The sequence below is a fragment of the Apus apus genome, chromosome 3 (assembly GCF_020740795.1).
Source record: "Apus apus isolate bApuApu2 chromosome 3, bApuApu2.pri.cur, whole genome shotgun sequence".
NCBI lineage: Eukaryota > Metazoa > Chordata > Aves > Apodiformes > Apodidae > Apus > Apus apus.
Genome location: NC_067284.1, coordinates 46916531 through 46939243, shown reverse-complemented (window position 1 = coordinate 46939243; position 22713 = coordinate 46916531). Strand labels below are relative to the sequence as shown.

The window sequence follows — 22713 nt, the reverse complement described above, 5'->3', positions numbered from 1 at the left end:
TCCGTGGCCACTCTCGGGTCCGGCCGCCGCCCCCTCAGCCCCCAGCCCCCTCCACCCTTCCCCCGGCTCCGTTCGGCAGCGTGGGCCGGGCGGCCGGTGCACCCCCTCCCGCCGCGCCCCCTCCCCTCTCCCCCCTGCGATCACTGTCCATTGGCTTGTCCTGCTCTCTTTTTCATGTCCAGCCCCTGATGAGTGTCCATTGGTGTTGCCTTCGCCTTCCCTCCTCCCCTCTCCCCGGCTTGCCCTGCCCATGTTTTGTATGTCTCTGTCCATCCAGGCTCCTGACGTTCAAGTTCGCAGGGACGTCACGTCCGCACTTGAACTTGCAGCTCAGGGGGGCTTTTGCCATTTTTTTCATCTCTCTCTCTCTCTCTCCTTCTCTCTCTCCCTCTCTCTCCCTCTCTCTCTCTTTTTTTTTTTCTTGCACAAAAAAAAAAAAAAAAAGCCATGACTGCTATCCCACAATTCATCTTCCCTGCGCCATCTTTGTATTATTTCTAATTTATTTTGGATGTCAAAAGACATTGATGAAGATATTTTCTCTGGAGTCTCCTTCCTCTCTAACCCGTCTCTCCCGATGTGAACCGAACGACTCACAAGCCACCGAAGCCACCAACCCACCATGTCGCGCCGCAAGCAAGGCAAACCCCAGCACTTAAGCAAACGGGAATTTTCACGTAAGTAACCCTGAGAGCAATTTATTTAATTTCCCTTTCACGGATTTAATTTTTAATTTGAGCGAGACCAAGACGGGGGGGGGGAAAAAAAAAAAAAAAAAAGTGAAAGCGAGTGAGCGAGTCGGGGAAAAAAAAATAAACTCAACGCCGGCTCGGGATTCTCAGCATTCCGGTTAATTTCTCCCTCTTTAATTTAATCACCTTGATCACTTTTCCTTCTCTTTCTCCCTTTGCCCCCCCTCCCGCCGGCGCGCTCTCCTTGTGCCCGGGCTCCGCCGCTCGCTTCTCTCCGCTCCTCCCGCTTTCTCCGCTCACTCTTTGGCGGCAAAGTGCGGCGGCTCTCGCACCGGGAGAGGTGCGGAGCTGCCGGGGAGGGGCGGGGAGGGCACAACCGGCCGAAAGTGTAAAAAAATTCCTACGGGAGCGGCGGACTGGGCGCCGGACACCTTGAGCGAGCGAGCGGCAGCTGCGGGCGAGCGGAGCGGGGAGAAAAGTCCCGGCGGCCGGAGCCCCTCCACTACCGGCGGCTTCGCTTCGGCCACCCTCTGTGTGTGTGGGGGAGAACCCGAGCTAAACCGGGCCGCCTCCCTTTTGTTTCCGCCGCGGGGTGGTCGTCCCGCCCGAACCCCCGCTCCCCGGGCCGGCGCCGTGCGGGGCTCCGCCGCCCCGACCTCGCCCCGCGCCCGCCCCGGCTTGGGGCTGGGGGGCGGCACCGGGCGGCGAGGCAGCCGAGCCGAGCCGTGCCGTGCTGTGCCGGGAGGGATTCCCTCCTCGCCCTCGCTTCGCCTTTCTCCCGCTCGCTTACTATTTTTTGGAAGATTTTCAAAAAAAAAAAAAAAAAAAAAAAGTGGAAGTGGATTTTGATTGGGAAAAATCTCGTGTCTGAATGTTTACAAGCACCGCGTGTGCGGGGAGCCTCCTGCCAACAAACACAGGCGAAAGCGAGCCCGGGCTGAGCACACACACACACGCTCACACACAGACGCTTGCACCCTCACTCCCTTCAAACGGCCCTTTCTCGTCGCCGCATTTCAACCCCAAACCAAATCAGGTCTCCCCGGGAGAGAAAAAAAACACCCCAAACCCCGAGCCCCACCGCGCCGTTCGCAACAAAAACTCCGGCTCCTTCCCTCCAGCCGCCACCACACCAGGGCTAGATGCAAGATAAGCGGGAGCGCTCTTTGCACAACAAAAGGCAACTCGAGCTGGAAAGGTTTGGGGCGATGGGGGTGGGAAAGAAAGGAGAAAAAAAACAACCTCCCTTTTCCTCGGGGTGAGCTAGGGGGGAAGGGGAAATGCATGCTTCTCCGCGCTCCTTCCACCCCCCCCCCACCCCCCACCCCCTTTTATTTTTTTCTTGTCTTTAGCTGGTTACTCCCGGCGGGTTTTGTTCCCTCCTAGGGATGGCAGAAAACCCAGGGCGATTTCTTCTTGCCAGAGATCCCTGGCTCCCTCTTGCCCTTCGCTAAAAAAACCCCAACTCAACAAACCAACCAAAACCCAAAAACTTTACGCCGCGATTTCTTTCGTCTCTCGGCTGCACAGACATTTCCAGCCAGGTTCGCACATGGAGCTCCCCCCTCGAGCTGGCTCTTTGCAGCGGGCAGGGGAGCCCAAAGTTTTCCCTAAAATTGGACGAGGAGAGGGAGTCCAGGGCTCAGACCCTCGTCCCACCCTAACCTCCCCCCGTCGTTTTCTCCCTCTTTCCTAGCACTTTTCGGGGTTTTTTTTTCTTCCCCCCCCCCTCTTTGGATTGCCCGGCGCTGTGTTGGGGTAGCGGTAGCAACATCAACGGCTTAAAGGGGTGCCCTGCCCCCCCCCCGCCGCCCCTTTCTCACGAAATGGGGTAAGAAGGGGTAATTTCGCAGGACTGGGATGCCGGGGCGGCCTCGGGAATGGGGAAAGGGGATGACCTCGGGGAAGGCTCCGACTATCTCCCAGGGGTAAGAGGAGACGGGTGGGATCCCCGCGGCTCATTTTTCCCTTGGATACCCGCGGGCCGGCGCGGAGTTTCCGCACGTGTGGGGCGGGAGTGACGGCCGGGAGAGAAGGGGGGTGGGGGATTGCAGGAGGGGGGCTCCGTCAAGCTAGAGCCACCCTGGGGATGGGTAGTAGGGAGGGGTGGGCCAGGGAGATGGAGAAGGAAAGGCGGGGTGGAGGGGTGGAAAGGGAGGCCGGGCCGGGGAGAGCGGAGAGCCGGGGGGATACGGAGCCTGCCCGTGTTTGACGCTAGGAGGCACAGCGAGATCAAACAACCGGGGCAGCCCCGCGAACTTGAACCTGGCCCAGGCTCCTCGGCTGCTTGCCGGCCGGCGGGAGAAAAAGGGCGGCCCAGCTCCCCCCCCCACCCCCTTTTTTTTTTTTTCTTTCTTTCTTTCTTTCTTTCTTTCTTTTCTTCTTCTTTGTTCTTAATTTTGCGCAGAGTTGTAGTTTGCTTGCTGCGGGTGACGCTCGCCTTCCCCTTCCCCGGGTCGTCGTCCTCTCTCTCCCATTGTACCCCACAAGTCTCTCCATCTTCCTTACAGCGCACAATCTCAGGACACAAATTTGGGATTAAATAGCCCTCTCCATCCTTCCCACGGGGCACGGTGCGGGGAAATGCCCCAGCAGTGCAGATGCGGGGGTATTTCCCCGCACTGTGCCTCGTGGCATCCCCCCCATCCCCATCACCCCCCGGTACCTCCAAAATCCATCCCGGTTTTGCCGGAGAGACAGTGCGGTTGTTTTGGTGACCGGGAACGAGGGAAGGAGAGGGTGGGGGGAAGCTGAAAAGGAAAGGCAATTTGCATGAAAAATAGGGACGGATGATTAGGGACGCAGGCAGGGAATTCTGATTGCCCCAGAATTAAAAGATGCATCCTGCAAATCAGTGTGGAGACCAGGTGAATTTTATTTTGGCGTTTTCTTTGTAAACCTAGTGGTTTATATTTTTGTTTTAAAAGTAGCAGTAATAATAATAAAACCATATTTTTGCTGGCTCTGCCTCCATCAGGAGCTTGCTGTTTTGCACTGAGCACAGTGCCAGCCGTATTTCATACATTAGTATATAATTCTTGTTAATTAGCAATAATTTACGTTAAGAGCATAGAAAATGTTGAGGTTACAGGTTTTATATCTGTACATTTGATCGTCTTGTTATTTTCAAGAACTTTGCCTCCTATAAAATTAATTAGGTGAAATGTGGAGGTGTAATCAGCAACCTCTGAATTACCACTTCATTTCCTGGTTTTGATTGTAAATCAGCTCAGTCGGGACAGACTTTAGCAAAGTCTTATTTTTTGTTTAGCGATACTTTTAACTGTCTGGTGTCGAGGCAGCGGGTTACCTTCCCCTGCTAAATAATCCTGACAGCGTCAGAAAGGAATCAGGCCGCAGGAAAACACTATAATTGAGTCATGATTATGCAGAGCTCCTCGCTAAGCCAGTTGTAAGGGGAATACAGGTTATTTTTGTGTATTTTGCTGCATGGAGTTGGGAAGCTCGAAGTTAGATTCGCACAGTATCTTTGTCTGCGGCGTGCAGTGAGCTACTGGTGGAATTCATCCTGCCATAATTTACTCCCTTGGTCTGAACGCAAGGAACGGCTGGGGAAGAAAAGCGCCATTCCTGGCAATCCAGCAGAAACACCCTGCTCCTCTCCCATCTTCCTGAGGAGTGTGATACGCATGCTGTGCCTCTTGTCTTGTCGGGCCATAACTTCAGGAGAAAACCCCAGTGATTAAGACGTTGTTTTTATTAATACGAATGTAACCTTCATATTCCTGTGGTTGACCTTACGTTAAATTAGAAGTAGTACTAGAGGCAAGAAACGATGGACTGGATCCCTGTGTCCTAGTTGGAGCTGAGGTATGGCGAGGTAGTGTGCTCTTTCAATATTATTTTACGCAGCACAACTGGGAGCTACTCCAGATCTTCCTCCTCAATATTCAGCCTAGGTAGGGTTGAAATAAATTTAACCTGAGTTCACTGGATTTTTGCACTTTATCAAAATCAGTTCCAATATCGTGCAGTCAAATTAAAATCTATTTTTTGATTCTCTGTGGCTTTAAGTTCATTAAATGTGAAATTGGCAGCCAGCTAAAGAAGGTCAGGCTGATTAACTGTTTAGGAGTTGTATTCTGTCTCGCTTGTGTTACCTGGCAGTGTTTTGAGGTGGGTTGTATTTGTAGTATCCTCTCCTGCTTGCTGCTCTTAGCCTGCCTGTTGTATTACACAGGTAGAGGAATACCAGCATGCTACTGGTATTCAGCTTTTTTTTTTTCTTTTCCTCATGAAAGGCAATAGTGATGGAGACCACAGAGATTGCCAAGGTATTTCTTTGCAAACTTAACACACACATACAAAAGCCGTCAGAAAAGACAGTCTCGTCTGCCTTGTTAGAGCACCCACTGACGATTCTGTGAGCAGAAATAGCCTCATAATGAAGCATTTTGGAGCTCATTCAGAAAATTTGTCAACTTTGACAACATTAGGCAAGGTATTTTGAGTTTAAAGAAGGCACTTCTTACTGTTGTGGGGAAATGTGGCAGTTGCTTGGCCACGGTGATTTTTACATGCTGAGGGCCACCAGTGCTAACATGTTCAAGATAATTTAGGCATTCCTTTATTTCAGGATAAAAAGGGAAAATGACTAATTGCCTTGTTTCCTCAAGTACTGAAAAATATGCCATCTAACTATTATCTCTGGGTGGACTGGGTCGTGAATTTGGTATTTATTTGAATTCTGAGGAGTAGCTGAAAGGTGAGAGGTGCCACCCCCCGCCCCACAGGCATTTCTGCTGCACTTGCTTTTTACCATTTTGGTTTCTGCCATTTATTTATTTCTTTATTTCTCTATTTATTTTGTGTCGTTCATTCCCTCCCTCCCCCCATTAATTACTCCCGCTTTCCAGTTTGCCCTGTGTGTTGGTGTCTGGGTGTGTGCGGGCAGGCTCTCCCTCTCTTCTTTTACACACACACACACACGCACACGCGCGCACACACGCGTTACCTGCACGGCCTGTATAAGGAATGTGCAATATCCATATGTTGAAAAACCTTTTTTGTCTGCACCTGCATTGTTCAGGCTTCTGAATTTTAGAAAGTGGGTCTGGCTGGTGGAAAATACACATCCATGTGTGTGCAAGAGAGTGTGTGCAGTGCTTTTAGCCTTGAATTCATGAACATAAATAATACATCCGGCAATAAAACACCATATTCACTTCTCTCAGAAGTACCACAGGAGTTTTGCAGTGTATTCTTCAGCCTGTTCATTTAATTTTACTACTGAGTCGTTCAGTTGAGTCCGAAATTTGTCCTCATGTAGGAACACAGAGGCAGTCGCAGCGCTGGCTCTCCCGAGTTCTTCCTGCTACAGCTGCTTCTGCAAAACCTCTTCCCTGTCACTGATGAATTCATCTCCTCACTGCTGTGCTAACAGCAGTGTTGCATGGGTCTAGCTGTGAGGGACTAGGGGGACATGGTGAGCAGGGTGTAATATGCATGAAGAGGGGGCTCGGCGTGTTCCCCTCCCTGCGCCCGGTGCATTTTCCTAGAGCTCTAATGTTTCTCCTTTTGTTTCTCCAACTGCAGCCGAACCTCTTGAAGCCATTCTCACTGATGACGAACCTGAACATGGCACATTGGGAGCTCCGGAAGGGGACCACGACCTCCTCACTTGTGGCCAGTGTCAGATGAACTTCCCGTTGGGGGACATTCTTATTTTTATTGAGCACAAACGGAAACAATGCAATGGCAGTCTCTGCTTAGAGAAGGCTGTGGATAAGCCACCTTCACCCTCACCAAGTGAGCTGAAAAAAGCGTCCAATCCTGTGGAGGTTGGCATCCAGGTTACGCCAGAGGATGACGATTGTTTATCAACGTCATCCAGAGGAATTTGCCCTAAACAGGAACATATAGCAGGTAAATTAAAGCAAGGAGAAGCGTTTGCAAATTTTATTTCCGTTTCAGTCACAACATAGCGCGCTTGCAGTTGTGAACTGCTGTGTGTGTCTCTCTGTTCTGCATGCCATGACGGCCTGTGTGTTAAAAACCCTGCCTTGGTTGCGTGGTGAGTGCAGGACCGGTGCTTCCTGGTGCCTGCGCAGGGGCCGGATCAACAGGCACGTGCTGTGCCAGCTGGTATTCCTAACGGTATTGTTTGAGGCTTCTCTGTGGTTTGCCTGCATTGTAGTCACTGTCTCCCGGTGTCTCGCATGCCGGGAAGAGATTCCAGAGCCTGCCGCGCGATGAAGTGTGGAGCTTGAGAGTCTTGGGCGAAGGCAGGGGTGAAAGAGTTAACTGAGCGTCAGCCAGCCTTGGTTCCATATTGGCTGTCAGCGTATGGACTGTAATTAAACACAGCCCCATGGCAAAGTGACACCACCGACCTTGACTTTAAGATGCCATTTTCGACTGGCCAGGCCAGAGTAGAGAGGGCAGTTGCTGAAGCGCACAGACATGCTTATTCGAAAAGTTTAAGGGCATGTTGGAAATTTCAAAAGGTTGGTTTGACAGGAAAGGCCGCTCTCTGCAGCCAGCCTCCTCAGCCAAATGATAAATGCTTCGCTGTGCTCTCCCTTGTCTCTGATGTGGTTTTGACAGATGTATCTTGATTTTGTTTGTGGTTTACACAACCACATGTCAGCCGTACAAATGTCCAAGGCAGAGTTCTGTTTTGTGCAACAAACAATATAAAATGCCTTTTTTTAAAAAAAAAAAAAAAAGGGTAAATAATAACATTTCTTAGCATTTTTTTTTTTTTTTAAACTGGAAAGCCATTTGCTGTGCAGATATTTTTCACAAATGAGGTAAAAAAAATCGAGTGTGTTACATTAAGGAAAATCCCAGAGCTCTGGGAGAGTAGTGAAGCACACTCTGCTTAAAAAACCCTGCTAGTAAACAAGAGTGCCGAGTGTTGCAAATCACTTCAAACCATGCCAATACTACCAGTTGAAAAAGGCGAGACAGCAGCGTATCAAAACCAACAAATGCCTGAACCACTTTCAAACCCCCCCTTTCCCAGCAACATTTGGGATATGGCACTTCCAGTGCCTCATTTCGGGAAGCCCACAGGACCGCTCAGAGGTTGTCAGAGGCACAGTGCACAGTGTGCTGGAGCTTGTCTTGGGCTTGCTTTGGCCACAAAGTTAAACCATAATAGGGCAGTAGGAACACTGGAAGCTTGGGAGGGATATTCCTGCAGGCTCCCTGGCCTCCAAACCAGCCGGCAAATCATCCTGGAGAGCTGTGGCATTGAAGGTAGCAGCAAGTATGTATCAGCTTGTCTGTCTGCACATGTGTGTGTATGCAAAGCCATGTGCGTGCACACGCGTATGTCATAGAAATGAATTTGTACTATTTTTGCAAAATACTAGGCATTGCTTCGAGTACATGTATATGAATTAACAGAGGCTAAGCAACATTTTGAGAGAGACTTAAGAAACCCAAATAATTCCACATATTGCGCTTCCCAGCCAGGGATGTGAAAGGTGATTTTTGTTTTGTTTTGTTTTTTATTTTTTTTTCCCAGAGTGGTAGAGGGCAGTGCCCATTTCCATGTGCTGCCTGCGAACTGAAGGAAAACGAGCAGCAGTGTAGGGCATGATTAATGAGGCGGGAGCCTGGCGGAAGGGATTTGTAGTCTTCCGAGCTCTGAAGCCATGCTAAATCACCAAATATGGAGGAGCGGTGCTGTGATGTAACGCTGTATTTACGTACGGCGCCGCTCTCTGCTGAAAAGACAAAACACAGTATCTGTCAAGTAAGAATTAAACGCTCTCTCCTTGCCCTGGTCCCAAATAGGTCCCTTGGCCAGAGGGACAGCCGCCCAGGAGTTCTGCACATGCGGGAGCTCCACAGCTCAGGGGTTTGCTCTGGCACTCATCTGGTGTGGGAGACTAAGGGAGCCAAATCCCACTTTCTTGTGGTGCAGGTGGTATGAGGTGAGCAGGATTTGGCCTTGCACGATGTCATGGGGCCGTTAATTCAGAAAAGACTGTGGTTTCAACTGACTTTACATGGTTCAGTGAGCTGTGGGAGGGCAGTGGGTGAGGAGAGGTGCACATCGGCAGAGGCCTGATCCTGCTTGCTTTTTCACGTAGGGAAAACCTTTGCTTGTAGGCAAGTCCAGTTCCTAGTTGGGCGTGAGACCAAGCTGCAGTTGTCCAGGCATCTTCTACCCTGAGTTTTCTGCACAGGGTGCCCAGCTATGCCTGTGGATAGGAGGTGGGTGCAAGAGCTCAGGCTTTCTGTCCAGGATGGAGCTAATGAGGTCCCCTGGTTGGTCTCAGAGGGAAATGCAGCCAGGTTATGGGAAGGAGAGAAGGATCGCCAGGACTTACAGGATTGTGCACTGTCTGCCTCCTTTGTGTTTTCATCTCCCTCTTCACTTGGATGAGTTTAGCTCCCTTGTATCCCAAAGAAGTGTGGCGATAGCTGGAGTGACCTGTAGCCAGGAGTTTGTGAGGTCTGGCAGTAAAATTAGCAGTGAGGGTCTGTGGAGTTCAGGTTTCTAGAAGGCCCCTGCAATGAACCTCGGGCTTTTCAGTGTCTGGTATTTTATATCTGATTTCTCTGTGAGGATGCAAAATGCAAGGAGATGTGACTGTGTAATTGAAAAAAAAAAGTAGGCAGAGGCTGCCTTTGAAAAATATACTGGAGGAGTTGAGGGAACACATTCTTTCTGGTAGGGGATGGGAAAAGATGTATTTAGTAGCAATATAAAACTGTCCCTGATTAATTGTTAGGCTAGAAGAGATGTTACAGGTTGGCTCTGGATCCAGAGGTGCTCTAGGGTATTTCTGGATGCAGCATGTGCTCTGTCTGCAGTTTTGTAGGCAGTAAGTTGGTGTGTTACACTAAAAGATGATCTTAAGATAAGTAGTAGTTGAGGACTGGCTCATCTGAAGACAAGGAAGGAGGCAGCCAGTCATTCAAATACAGGGAGAAATTATGTCTGTTTTAACCGTCTATAAGCTGCTCTTTATCCTCGCTGTTTTCTAGAGACAGGGATGTTTCCGAGAGCTTGTATGTGTGAGTGCAACCTCTGCTGTAGCTGTGAGATCCACTGAGGAGCAGGCATGCGTACCTGTCTCTTCTGTGTGGGTGTCTGCCTGAGCTGAGCTTTGACTTGCCATAAAATTTTGAGTGATGCTGATCCAGCGACATAGCTGAAATGTCATAAATTTAGCTGAAAATTAATAGGATATGTTATGCGGGTCCAATGAGGCAGCTTTCATCAATATGTATGTCAAAGCCTCACCACCAGATACCAGCAGCCCGTGATTTGCAGTGAGTGCTATGGCAGGGCTGTAGTTACCTACTCTCATATTTTACAATGGGGGAAATATTAACTGAAGTATCGAGAGATCAGTGAATGTAAAATTGCTGTTCAGTTATTGAAAAGGCCAAAGAAATATTTATCGTCCGCTGGTGTGAGGTTTTAGCAGTTTGTTTGTTGAGTGTATAAAGCTGAGGGAATTCGTGAAAGGTTGTTTTTGGGGTGAGGAAGAAGCTTCAGCGCTGCTTGGGTTCAGTTGGAGGAACACTTTGGAGTGCTGCTGCACATGCCCTTTATAATGCTGAGTGTGTGTCTGTGGATGCTGTATTTACTGTACAAAGAGGGACTGTACAAAGCGGGGGGAGAGGTAATTTTTACCGCTTGAATCCTTTATTCTCAAGCTGCTTGTGGCATTCAAATAAAATATGTGGAAAAATAACACGAGAAAAACCTCTGTCTGCAGAAATAGGGGGAAGGTGGACATAATTTGGTACTAAATTTTGAATCAAATACAGTTGATTATTACAATTCTCAGGAGGTAATGTCTTTGAGTGGCCATTACATTGCAGAAATTTTCTTAGGCTGTTATTAACTGTTATTAGTAGTTGTCATAATTCTGTAGGTTGTAAATGGTGATTCCTTATTATTTTGCCAAAAAATTACTGATGCCTGAATTTAATAGTTAGCATTGCATCTGGACAATAAGACAAAACCTTAAAAAAAAAGGGGTGGAGGAAAGGAAATATGGAAATATTTTTGAGTCACACTCTTGTCTGCTTTCCCCATACAAAAAAACAGAGACCACAGGCAGGAAAAATAGTGAGTGTGCTACCGAAAAGCTCCTGCTCCTGAGATTGGGAGCCTGCTTGCAAAGCTGTATTTGTAAATAAGACAGAGAAAGGTTGTGAACTGGCAGCTCGGCTGTTTTGTCGAAGTACAATGTCAGAGAAACTCTTTCTAAGACAAATTGTAAATAGAAGTGTCACGATGATTGCATGATTGAGCTCCAGAAGTGTCTCGCAATTGTTGGCATTGTCAGAAGACTTTTGAAAGCTTAATTAAAGGCGGTGGCCTGTGTGGCTGTGAAATTTACTTCGTAGGGGGAGGAAACGTAAAAAATAGGGGATCACAAAGTTGCTCTAACGCTACTTGTGCAGGGATATGGGGAAGAGTCAATAGTTTCTCTCCTTTTCCCCGTTGCTTTTTAGAAATAACATTTTTTGAATCAACAAACATGTGACACCAATATCATCCTTTAAACGAAGTAAAGATTGTGTTAGTTTTTCTAGTCCATGCTGTTACAGACAGTTAATGTAAAAATGGCTCTTTATTGGAAACACAAACCTGAGTTCCTTCGAAGCACAGAAACAGGGTAGAAAGTTGTCCTCTGCCTTGCTGTGATCCTTTCAGGGGATCATCAGAGTGTTGCTGTGCTCTGAATATTTCTGTGGTGGTTTTTTTTTTTTTTTTTTTTTTTTTGTGTGTGTGTGTGTGTGTGTGTGCTTGTTTTTTGTTGGGGTTTTTTTTGTTTGTTTGTTTGGTTGGTTTGTTTGTTTGTTTCCTGCAAATCAGATCTGGTTTAGAGGATGAGAAGGATGTTTTGCATTCTTTCCCCTATTGTATGGGGCATTTAATTGTGGAGCTCACCATGGGCTGAAGCACTGCTGCATCCAAAATGCTTGTGGTTGACGAGGCAGCACGTATACCAAGCATAAACTTGGTATAGATCTGAAAAGGTGCATGTTAGCATCACGTGGTGAGAGCTTTGAAAATAATGCACGTAATAAGCGCAAGGCTCTGTGTAGCAAGTCCTGGCAACCAGTGCCAGATGGAAACTGAGGCAGGGAGGGAATAAATTAAACACCTTCTTATTAGGCCGGTGGGAGAAATAAAGTCTTCCCTAAACATTCCCATAATTTGGTAATGCGTCTTTTAAAGAGGAGGAGGCCTATTAGTATCACCCCATTTTGTATATTCAACCCTCAGCCCACAAGCTCTTTCCTATTTCGTTCAAATAAGGAAGACGATTAAAGAGCTTTGCAAGGCAGTGTCAGGCAACGAGAGTTCAGCCTCCAGTTGTTTGCCTGCTTGGATCCTCATTATGGCAATTTTTTGGACAAAATTCCCTTCAAGCTTTGGTCTTGTTTTTATAACCAATAGTACCAGCTTTGTGTAATAAAAGGCATTTAGCATCAAGCTGGACATGGCCTGGCATGTTGCCACTTAGTGTTTGTGTGGTGTTTTTTTTTTTTTTTAAGCTAATCACTGAGGATCTCTCATTACCTTTCAGCTTGTTGTGATTTTGTTAGGGTTGTGGTGCTGCCATCCGTGGAATCCAAGGAGGTCGTCTTCTCAGCCTGGCAGGTTCAGGTGTCTGAATACAGTTTCCACCTGGGATTGCTCTATTTTATGTGTCTGCTTCTGGGATATTGCACAACTTCATAAAATAGGCTGAGCTGATAAATTTTAATACATGGAGACCTATAGCCACTGGTAGTATGTCCCTAAAATTATGCACTGATTTTATTTTATTTTTGTCTTTTTTTTTCCCCTGGGCCAATAGATGTATTTTGTCTCACTTTGTACAAATGTGCTCACTCCAGCCCACTTCCTCTTAGTGTTTGGCATAGTAGGTTTGGCCCCACAATGGCTGATATCAATACTTGGAGTGCTGTGATTTATTACATACTTTTAAAAATCACAGGCACATTACTGGCCCTACAGCCTGCCTGAGTAGTCGGGATAATTTTTTTTCCATTTCATAATGAATTCCTGTGAAACCCAGTTTGCTCTTTAGGGCCCGCATCCTCCGCGACCGGGACCGAACAGCAGTCATGTGCTTAAATGCTTGCAAGGAGCTGGACTGGAGGCTGCGGACCCTCACGGTTGGGCAGACCAAGCCCTCACATTATTCAAACCCTCCTGTGTTAATGCCAAACCTATCTGGAAGCCCATAAACATCCTCTTCGTCTTCCTCATTGGGTTTAGTATGCAACGCATTCTGCGCGGAGTTTCTTTCCCAACCTTTATTGGCCAGCTGCACTCGTCGTGCATCTTTAAAATAATTCAGGGAGGATTTTCACTCTCCTTCTGCAAGGGCTGGTGACTCGGTGGCTGCTCCCTGGCTCATTCTTCATTCGGAGGTGGCATTGCCTCGGGTTGGCAAACGAAAGGTTTGCGGTGTGGGGTGTGGTGAGGTCAGCCCCGATCCCAGCAGGGAATTTGTGTTCTTCATTTGCCTTTACAATCGGAGCACAGCTACTGTACCTCGGAGCAGCTCTCAGGTGTGAGCTCAGATGGGCGCATGTAAATGTCGTGTCAGATGCAACACAGGAATATTAATGTTTCCTCACCAGCACGCTATAATAAAGCTGTACACAGCCAGCTTAATATGCAGCCGGGCTGGGGAATTGTCTAAAACTTCAGTAGCCTAGTGTGAATGACAGCAGTGGAAAAAAATATTAAATATGCCACAGTTTGTGGCCTTGTTTTCCTTTGATACATAGTAATACGAAAACATCCACTTCTTTCCCTCTTCATCTTGTATAGGTGTTCTCCCTTTGCAAAACTGGCTAGTAAGTAAGGAAAAAAAGCAAAGTATTGGGCACAGTGAATAATTATTTGAAGCACATTTAATGCCAGCCTGCCAAGAATGTAATTTTTCCAAGTATTAGCAAACATATTTTATACTTGGTATGGTTTCTTGCTTTTCATTCATTTTTAGTGTCTGGAAACAAAAAAAACAGATTTGCCACAAACAGGGGCTGGAGCCCTCTTTGCCCCCTAGGCTGCATGCACAGCTCAGGCAGTACATCCTCTTTGCAAGAGGTTTTGTTTGCATCTTCTTCTGGCTTAAAATGTTAGAGGATTTTTAATAATGTGCTCATTTCACTGAATCAACAGCTGTCAGGAGCGGTTGTAGTAAATCTACAAAATGCACAAAGAAAAATACATACGTTTCCTGAAACAAAACACTTGAAACAAATTGGCTGCCAAAAAAACCTGCTGAATTCTGGGTTTGCAGACAGTGCACCAAAGTGTTTCTTCTCTCTGCTTTCCCCAGAGGCCTCTTCCCACTTGCCTGCTACAATTCTGCTGGAACTTTTTACCTGAACAGGTTGCTGTTAAAAAAAACCCAACAACAAACCTCACCACTTTCTGGTATTTGATGGCTATGGAGCTCAACTCAAGTGCAGATTTTTGTGTTTTGCACTAAATAGCAATGCTGGAGCAAGAACCAAAACCAAATTTTAACTGCGTTACCCTCAAGGAAATGAGGCTTAATATCCCTGTGAAATAGCTGTTGAGAAGAAGCAAGGCTTCAACTCTGCCCTTCCAGGTAGGCATTGGCAGGGTGTTCTTGAGGGCTTAAGCAATCTCTGAGGGTGCTGAGTTTGCACCTGAGCGGCTGCTGGTGGAGCTTTGGTCAGTCAAAACCAAGGGCTTTCTGCTTCCATCCTCCCCCTGCTTTGCCTAAGTGCTGAACAATTACACCTACAATTTGATCTTAGCTTCAGATAGAAAAACTTCTGCCTAAATAAACAAAGGAATTACTTCTCAACAACAAAGGCTTAAAGAGCCCTGCCTTTGGTGGTGGTGGTGTTGTGGGTATTATTATTAATTATTATTATTATTGTTACAACTACTACCTTTTAAAAATAAATACACATAACAGTTCCTCACTCAGGAAGTACGGAGTTCTGTATTAATTGCTTGCTTGTTTTAGCAGGCAGAGAAATATAAAAAAATGTCAAAATAAAAATATCCCCTCATCCCCATCTCCCCCCAAATTCACAGCAATTAATTTGTCACCCGGTGTTACTTTGCTACAGCATCACAGCTGGTTTTTTTTTTGTTTTTTTTTTTTTCCCGGACATTGCATGAATCATCTGGGTTTTGTTGCATTTTAGCTACTGAGTTGGTTCTTTCTGGAGTAAGAGAGAATATATGAGCAAAACTGTCGCTCTTCAACCAGGGCATTGCAAGTGCATGGAGCATTTTCTGAGTGAGAGTGGCCTGGGGCTTTTCCCCATGTTTTCTCTATTATCAATGTTGATTTTTATGTTTAGGAAATAGTTGTTGTGCAAAGGAAAACAGTAGCTGAGGAGTCTTGTTCTCTTTGAGGAGGTAAAAACCACAGTGGGATGGCTTTGGAGAAAGAGTATTACCTCCCAAAAGATTATTTAGAGGCTGTAATATTTTGTAATAAACTATAAATTGTCCTGTGTTAAAATTGTGTTACGTTAGAAAAAATCAATAAGAAAAAATTAAATTCTGATAAAGATACTCTTGGATCTTTGAAAACAACTGCTGTCCTTTTAACTAAAACATTTGAGGAGCTTCAAAGAGTATGTATTTCTTCTGATCTTAGAGCTGTGTGACTGGTAGCAGGGAGAAAAATCTTATTCTACATACAAGTGGATTGCTTAACAAGTCAGCACAGACACATACTTGTTTGTACAATAGAGATAAAAATTCCTGTATAAAAATAATTCAGTTGCTGACAGCAGGCATTGTGCTGGGGCTGCCTCTTTTGTGTTGGCTGGGGGTCAGGGACCATGGCTCCCACTTTCTGCCGGGGGGAGGCTGTCACGATCGCTTGTTGGAGCCTGGAAATAAGTTAATTGCTTTATTTTAAGGAATACTCAGAGCCCAGCGGTGTGGTTTTTACATCCGTGTGCCGTCTCTGGAAGCAGTGAAAGAAGGGGGAAAAATTCTCTTAACGGGGGAGATGACTTGGAGGCAGTTTGGGACACATGGCCTTCAACAGCTCAGTGACCCGGCGATAGTTTCTTAACTTTTGTTTTCAATTTAATTCTGATTTATGTTGCCACATTCCATATTGGCCCTCCCTGAACTCTACTTGTGTGAAGTAATGTTGGTGTTGAGGGGGGAATTGGTTGAAACCGGGAACTGGTGGCTGATACAGATGTTTGTTGGTGTGGCTGCTGCGCAGCGGCAGGGCTTGTTCTGTCTAATAAATGTTAAAAATGTGGGGTGTTAGCACAGCCCCAAGCATCCTCCTTTTTGCTCTGCAGGTAAGATAAGCCACAAAGCTGGGGAGGTGGGAATGTAAATTATTTTAACATCCATTGATCCTTCAAAGCTGGGGAGACAGGCAGCAGAGCCTTCCTGCCCCAACCTCCTCCCGGCCCCAGGGTGGCTGGCAAAACTGCAGCTCCCCCCCTTGGCACCTTTCCCTTTGGGATGCTGCTGGAGCTGCTGGCAGGATCAGGCCCCGCTGGGGTCGGCTGAGAGCAGAGCCAAGTTTGCGAGTGGCCGCCGGCTCTGAGCCATCCCCCCGCAAACTCCTCGCTCTTGTCTCGGTGGCGCCTTCGCTCCCTGGGAGCAAAAGCGACTTTTCTCGGTGGCACGCTCCGGCGCCGAGATCTTTTCATCCCTCCTTTTTTGAAATGCAGCGAGTCCCCTAAAATTAATGCTGCTGCACTTTGATGAAAATAATGTTTTTATAATACATTTGCTGTTTACACGGAAGATGTGACTTGAGGGGAAAAAGGCTTTTTTTTGGAGGGTGGCGGAAATCTTGTTAATCTGCTCTCGGAGAGCGGCACACAATACTGCCTATGAGCAAGTCTGTGCTGCTTTTGATAAATTACCATGTTTAGAGATAGGTTTGGCTCTTAAGGGCTTAGTTTTCTGAACAAAGTCCATAACAATGTTTTCTGCCTCTGTTTGTCTCCAGCCCCTTTGGCTTGACTGGGAGCCCTGTGTTTAGTTGAAGCTCGGGTCTGGAAGATATAACAATTTTGCATTAAAAAAATAAGGAAATCACAGGAAGAAAAACCCTTTTGCTTTTTGGATGAATCTTACTGATAATTTGCTAAAGCTCATTTGAATTTTAAGCACTTCTTTAATCTTCAAAGGCTAAATTGCTTTATGAATATGCATGGTGTGGGCAGACTTTAGTTCATTACCTAGTTGTAAATTCTAATGACCATTAGGTCCTTGCAGTAATTGCGAATTGTTTTGCATTTTTGATTGGCCTATTAACATGTGCATTCGGCACACATCAGGCCAGCCTGTCAGGCTGCTGAAGGAGAAAAAAAAGGTGAAAATTGTTTTATAGCACCAAGATTCTTAGATTTTCAATCTTGGAAAATTGATGATGTAAAAAAATTAAAGCGGTGTTTTTTCTTCTCAAGATTGAAAGTTCACCAAGAGATTTGACATATTTAATTTACATGATGACTTTGCACTCCTTCATTAATGCAATTTGCATATGAAGCTGTTGTTAATCACTTTTGATCATGTTTTGTGTATTAGCTGCCTCAGTGGCTCTTCTCCCTCAGATGCTCCAGTAGAAAGCAGCAAAATGATGCATCTTCTTGCCAAGTTTCCTTTAGTGAATTGAGGAATTAGGAGTCTAACCTTGAGTAATTAAATATGTTCTATCAGTTCTCTTTTAATGTTAAGTACACTTGGTTGGAAGTGTAGAAGGAAGTTGTTCCCATTTGGGGGAGACATTCCTTTAAAAAAATATTTCTGTATGTAGAGACAGAAAAAGGACTATTTTCCGTGATCTGGAGTTGCCTGGGCAGAAGGGAGCGGTGATGACAGGGCAGGACATAGCAGGGCCTGAGCTCTTTGCATGACCGGCCTTGAGGACATACACCTTGGGCCTGATCCTGCACTGCACACGTGTGAGGCTGCTTTTTGTTTGGGGGACACTTGAGTCAAGGAGGGAGTGGCCCACTCGTAGGAGCAAGTAGTGCTGTCCGTGCTGCTCCTCTTTCAGTCAAGTCTTTCAGTTGCCTCATCATAAGGAAGGGTCTTCTTCTTCTGCCTGTCCGGGCAAGGCACTCATCAGCCAACCCGTGTTCTGAGCTTGGAGGCGAAACTGGGAGCAGCCTAGTTGGAAGCCTGCCCAGTTCTTGTAACCTGCCTGGGCATTGCTGGAGGCTGTCCACCTGTCCCACTCTTGCCTGGTTGTGGCTTGGCACTTGGGTGCACATGTCCACTGGCCCTTGTGCCAGCAGCACCACAGCCCTCAGCTGCGGGATCAGGCCCTCGGCTGTGGGATTGAGCCCTCACCTTTGCTTCATCCCTTCAGTTGTCTGTCTTTGGTAACTGATGCTCAGCTTTGGTTTGGGAGTTTATCACTAGGTAAGGAGATGAATCAGAAGGGTGAAATGGATACCCTGATTAAAGGAACTGCTTAATGAATCAAAATAAACAGAGAGGGAAAATGACCATTCTGGAAGGAACAGAAGTATAGTCTTAACCTCGGCAGAGACCTACGGCTGCCCTTCCATGACTTCCACCCCATACCATGCTAAAAGCATGGTTGAGTTCAAAGTTGTTAATATTCAGCTGGGAAACAGTATCCAGAGCACAAATAAATTATTAAGTGCATGAACTTTTTCGGCAGTAAGATGAACTGATGGGGTCCATCTGCGAGATCCAGGGGCTTTTTATTTGTGTGTGTCGAACGATTCTGCCCTCTCCGACTTCATAGCCTTTGGTCCCTGGCCAAGTGCATGCATAATTGATTCCACACGCGCTATCATTTTCTTGATGTAATTGCTTTAGTAAGATATGATGAAATCTAATGGATAATTTACTATATGAAAATGACAAAAAAATAAATGTTCATGTTTTGCTCTGGGTGCAGGGAGGAGAGCACCCAGTTTACCTACGCGGTGAAGAAAAACCCGCTTGTACCATCTCCTGCTGGCAAAGATGGGGGTAAATTGCTAGAGGAGTTCAGAGCAAACTGTCTGTAATTAATCGGAGTTTTACAGCACAGGTGAAAGTGAAACACTTGTGTTGTTTGGAAACCTTGTTTATTTTTTCTTGAGAGATGCCGTATTTGCTCTTCTAATTGCCAGAATGCAGACTTGTGAAAAAAAAAAAAGTCCTGCACAAGGCAAGGGGTAGTATTTTTAGAAATAAATGTGTCCTAGACTTGCTGCCCTGTGCTACAGATAGTACACACACTGATGACTTCTCTGGCAAAAAGACCTTCTATTCTGGCTGGTTAAATAATGAACCAGATTAAATTCAATGCATTGGTTTGGCTGGATGTATTTTTAGATAGTTCAAAAGTGTATAAATATCAAATCCACATATAATTCCATGCATATGCTAAGGAAAATATTCCACTTCAAAAATTTGACATTACATTGGTCTTTAAGAAATGATTTGTTAATCTCATTTCCTTTCACCCCTGGTTCCAGTCTTGGAATATTATGTATCCCTTTCAGTAATTTTTTTAAATAGCTTTTGAGGTAACGTACAGACACGAAAACATTTTCTTATTTGCTTCCTCCTCCCCCCTCTTGCTGTTTTCAATGTACTGAAAGAGCAAAAAATATCCAAGGCAAACCCACGTAACTGTAGCAAACTGTTTCTGAGCAAGTCATAATAATGAACAACACATGATCTGAAATGTGATCAGCAAACATATACTTATGCCAAGGAATTTTTGCCATTCACATACCAAGGTTCTGTAAATCAGTAAACCGCGGCGGAGGAGCCCCCGGCATGGCGAGGGGAGGAGCAGGAGCGGGAGCGGGAGCAGGATGGGCCGCCCCAGCAGAGCTGTCTTGTTCTCGGAGCAGAGAATAGGAGCAAGTTTTCTCTCTTCCACCTTCTTCCTCTCCCTCTCTGTTAATGCAAAATATAAAACCAACAAGCAGACCTTAAACAGGGAAAGCGCAGTCTGAGATATCTTCAAGTGCAAAAGCAGGCAAATAAGTAGCAAGGGAATTAAATTTCACTGCAACGTGTTTATTGTGCTCTTTTTTTTTTTTTCCCCCCCTCCTTCCCCCCCATCTTACACAGAACCAAAATGTAAATTACTTTCAGCTCCTAATTGGATTTAATTATTTCTTTAGGAGAGGATGCATGGGAGGGGGTGGGAATGGCACACAGCTGTCCTAACAAAACAAAGGAGCCAGCAAATCCTCACTTTCCCTCATGTTGGCTAATAAACAGTGCAGAGGATCTTCGTGCTTGCAAGTAATAAATGAAGCTGTGTAGACCCGGGAAAGGGGTAAGAACTGTCTGCAGCCGGGAGCATTAACAAAAAGCCATACTAGCTGTTGTGAAGTCCATCTTAAATGGCGATTTATGGTTTCCTATTAATTTCTGGAACTATCGTGTTTTTTAGAGCTCCCAATCTGACCCTTCCCTTGACCTAAATCACCTTGCCTGGATGGTTTGGTCCCACAGTGAGACCAACCTCAATACTGGGCTGTGAATCCCACCATGGCCTGGGAAGCAGGAGGGATGGGGAGTGGATTTGCGTCCCTGGCACTTGGTGAGATGTTCCCTGTGTGATAGGGGAGTCACTGGGGTGATGACAGGAGGTTCTGGGTGAGCTTTCTAGGTTGATGGCACGTTGCACCTGCAGATCTCAAAGCGCTTTACAAGCTTTAATGAATGTGACCACTAACATGATTTATAAGGCGATTCATTATTGGTATTGGAGGGACTGTATTCTTATTTTGTCATTTGCTGTTAAAATTAATACACTCCATGCTGGCTATAAAAGTGTATTTGCATTTAATTGCAAGTCAGAATGAATTAGTGGATATGATTTAAACCCGAACTCGTGCCTTAAAAAAAGTCTTTGGTGGGGAAGGAAGAATGAAGCTCCATGCTGGATTTCTTTGGTAGAGGTAGGGATGGAGAGAGAGGAGTTGGGGAGAGGAGGGGGCAGGCAGGGGCTTGGCTCCTTTTTTTTTTTTTTTTTCTTTTTTTTTTTTTTCTTCCCCCCTTCAATTCTTGAGGTTGCTTTCAGCGAGAAATGCCTTTGCCAGGAGGGGCTTAGGCAAAGTGGTCAAGCACATCTGCTCCTGGGAAGGTAGGGAAGAAAAGAGGTTACTAGTAATAGGGCAGCAGCACAAAGGGAAAATTGTACACTGGAAGCATTAGTCTCCTGTGCGGTGGTGTGGCCAGACTGGTTTAGCAGACAGGATGATAGATTGCTTTGTCAAGGGTCCCAGGGTGTGCCCTGAACTTGAAGCACTTTGTTTATCTTGAATAGAAAGGGAAAAGCACAGACATAATCGATGTCTAGTTTTTTAGGAGGGAGGAAGAGGTAGAGGAGGGGGCCGTGGGGGGAGGCCCTGGCTGTGGCTCTCCATTAACAGATGAACTTGGCTGAAGTCCAGAGTTTGATGAGAGAGTGTCACAGCCCCGGAGCCGGCCAGCCTTTTCAATTTTTTTTTTTTTTTTTTTTAAATACCTGCTGACTGTACATCAAATGCTCCCAGGTCTTTTGGCTAAAGGCAAGAGAGATGGGGGGAAGGGGGAGGAAAAGACACAACTCCATTTTTTCCTTGTGAACCAGTTGAGACCAGTCCCTTGGCCACGCACACAGGTTCTATCATCTTTCCTGGCTCACTGTTGGGAAAAAAAGAGTTGTCGCCGTGCCAGTAACCTGAGGGCTCAGGACAAAAAAAAAAAGGGGGGGTGGGGTTGGAGGTTTGGTGTTCTGAGAGGCAAATTAAACTCTTGAGAGTGTGTGAGAGCAGGAGGGGTGTGTGTGTGTCTGGGAGATTTCAGAAATAGCAGCAGTTAAATTCAGGGGTAAAAAGCATCTGTAAGGCAATTCCTCCCTGGTTGGGGAGGGTGAAGCTGGGGGATGGACTAAGCACAGCTCTGCAGCCTGTGAGTGACAGCACCTTTACACTCTGGCTTCGACCCTTTTAAAACAAAACTTTACTAGGAAAAAAGAGCTTGACCCCCTAGCGCAGACCTGTCCTTGGTGGGAAGGTGGCTGCACTCCCAGCCTTCACATAGCTGACACAAAATTTTGCTGGGCTGCGCGTGATGTCGAGGCAGTTCCTTGTAACTCTGGGGTGGGGAGAACAAAGACAAATTGGGTAACTTTGCTACGTTACTATTGTTTTTTCATAAAGTTACCTGCTTTGCAAGAGGTGGATTTGGCAGGGCTGTAGGAAATGGGATGGTAGCAGATGCTACCTGGGGGGATAGGTGGTCCCAGCACAGCCTGCAACTTCACAACATGGTTTGAATTCAGGGTCATTTGGGGTTGGTGTTTTTATTATTATTATTATTATTATTATTATTATTATTATTATTATTATTATTATTATTATTATTATTTTCTTTCCTTCTTTCCTCCTTTCCTTCTCCTTTCCTCCTTTCCTTCTCCTTTCCTCCTTTCCTTCTCCTTTCCTCCTTTCCTTCTCCTTTCCTCCTTTCCTTCTCCTTTCCTCCTTTCCTCCTTTCCTCCTTTCCTTCTCCTTTCCTCCTTTCCTTCTCCTTTCCTCCTTTCCTTCTCCTTTCCTCCTTTCCTTCTCCTTTCCTCCTTTCCTTCTCCTTTCCTCCTTTCCTTCTCCTTTCCTCCTTTCCTTCTCCTTTCCTCCTTTCCTTCTCCTTTCCTCCTTTCCTTCTCCTTTCCTCCTTTCCTTCTCCTTTCCTCCTTTCCTTCTCCTTTCCTCCTTTCCTTCTCCTTTCCTCCTTTCCTTCTCCTTTCCTCCTTTCCTTCTCCTTTCCTCCTTTCCTTCTCCTTTCCTCCTTTCCTTCTCCTTTCCTCCTTTCCTTCTCCTTTCCTTTCCTTCCCGATTATGCTGTCTGTTTCTGACAGTTGTTCAGCTACTTACCAGTCTTGGCAGGAGGCTGAGCCTCCTAACATCCTGACATTTTTGCTTTTTAACAGGCCAGTCTCATCGTACTGGAGCAAAAAGCAGCTTAGCTGCATTTCACTCTAACTGATTTGAATAACGTGTACTCTGGTCAAACAAGAAACTCCTCAAATTAAGATCTTGGTGCCTTTTTTTCCGT

General features: G+C 46.1%; 1 protein-coding gene across 4 annotated transcripts in view; it reads left to right on the top strand.

Annotated features, from left to right (window-relative positions):
* Window positions 1-257: 257 nt before the first annotated feature.
* The window catches only part of BCL11A (BCL11 transcription factor A), a 74092-nt gene continuing 51636 nt past the window's right edge, over window positions 258-22713 (top strand). For all 4 annotated transcript variants that reach the window (XM_051615314.1, XM_051615316.1, XM_051615315.1 and 1 more), the window contains exons 1-2: window positions 258-677; window positions 6249-6578. In XM_051615314.1, the coding sequence (XP_051471274.1) occupies window positions 623-677; window positions 6249-6578 (385 nt within the window). In that variant the 5' untranslated portion in view covers window positions 258-622. The remainder of the gene's footprint in view (window positions 678-6248; window positions 6579-22713) is intronic.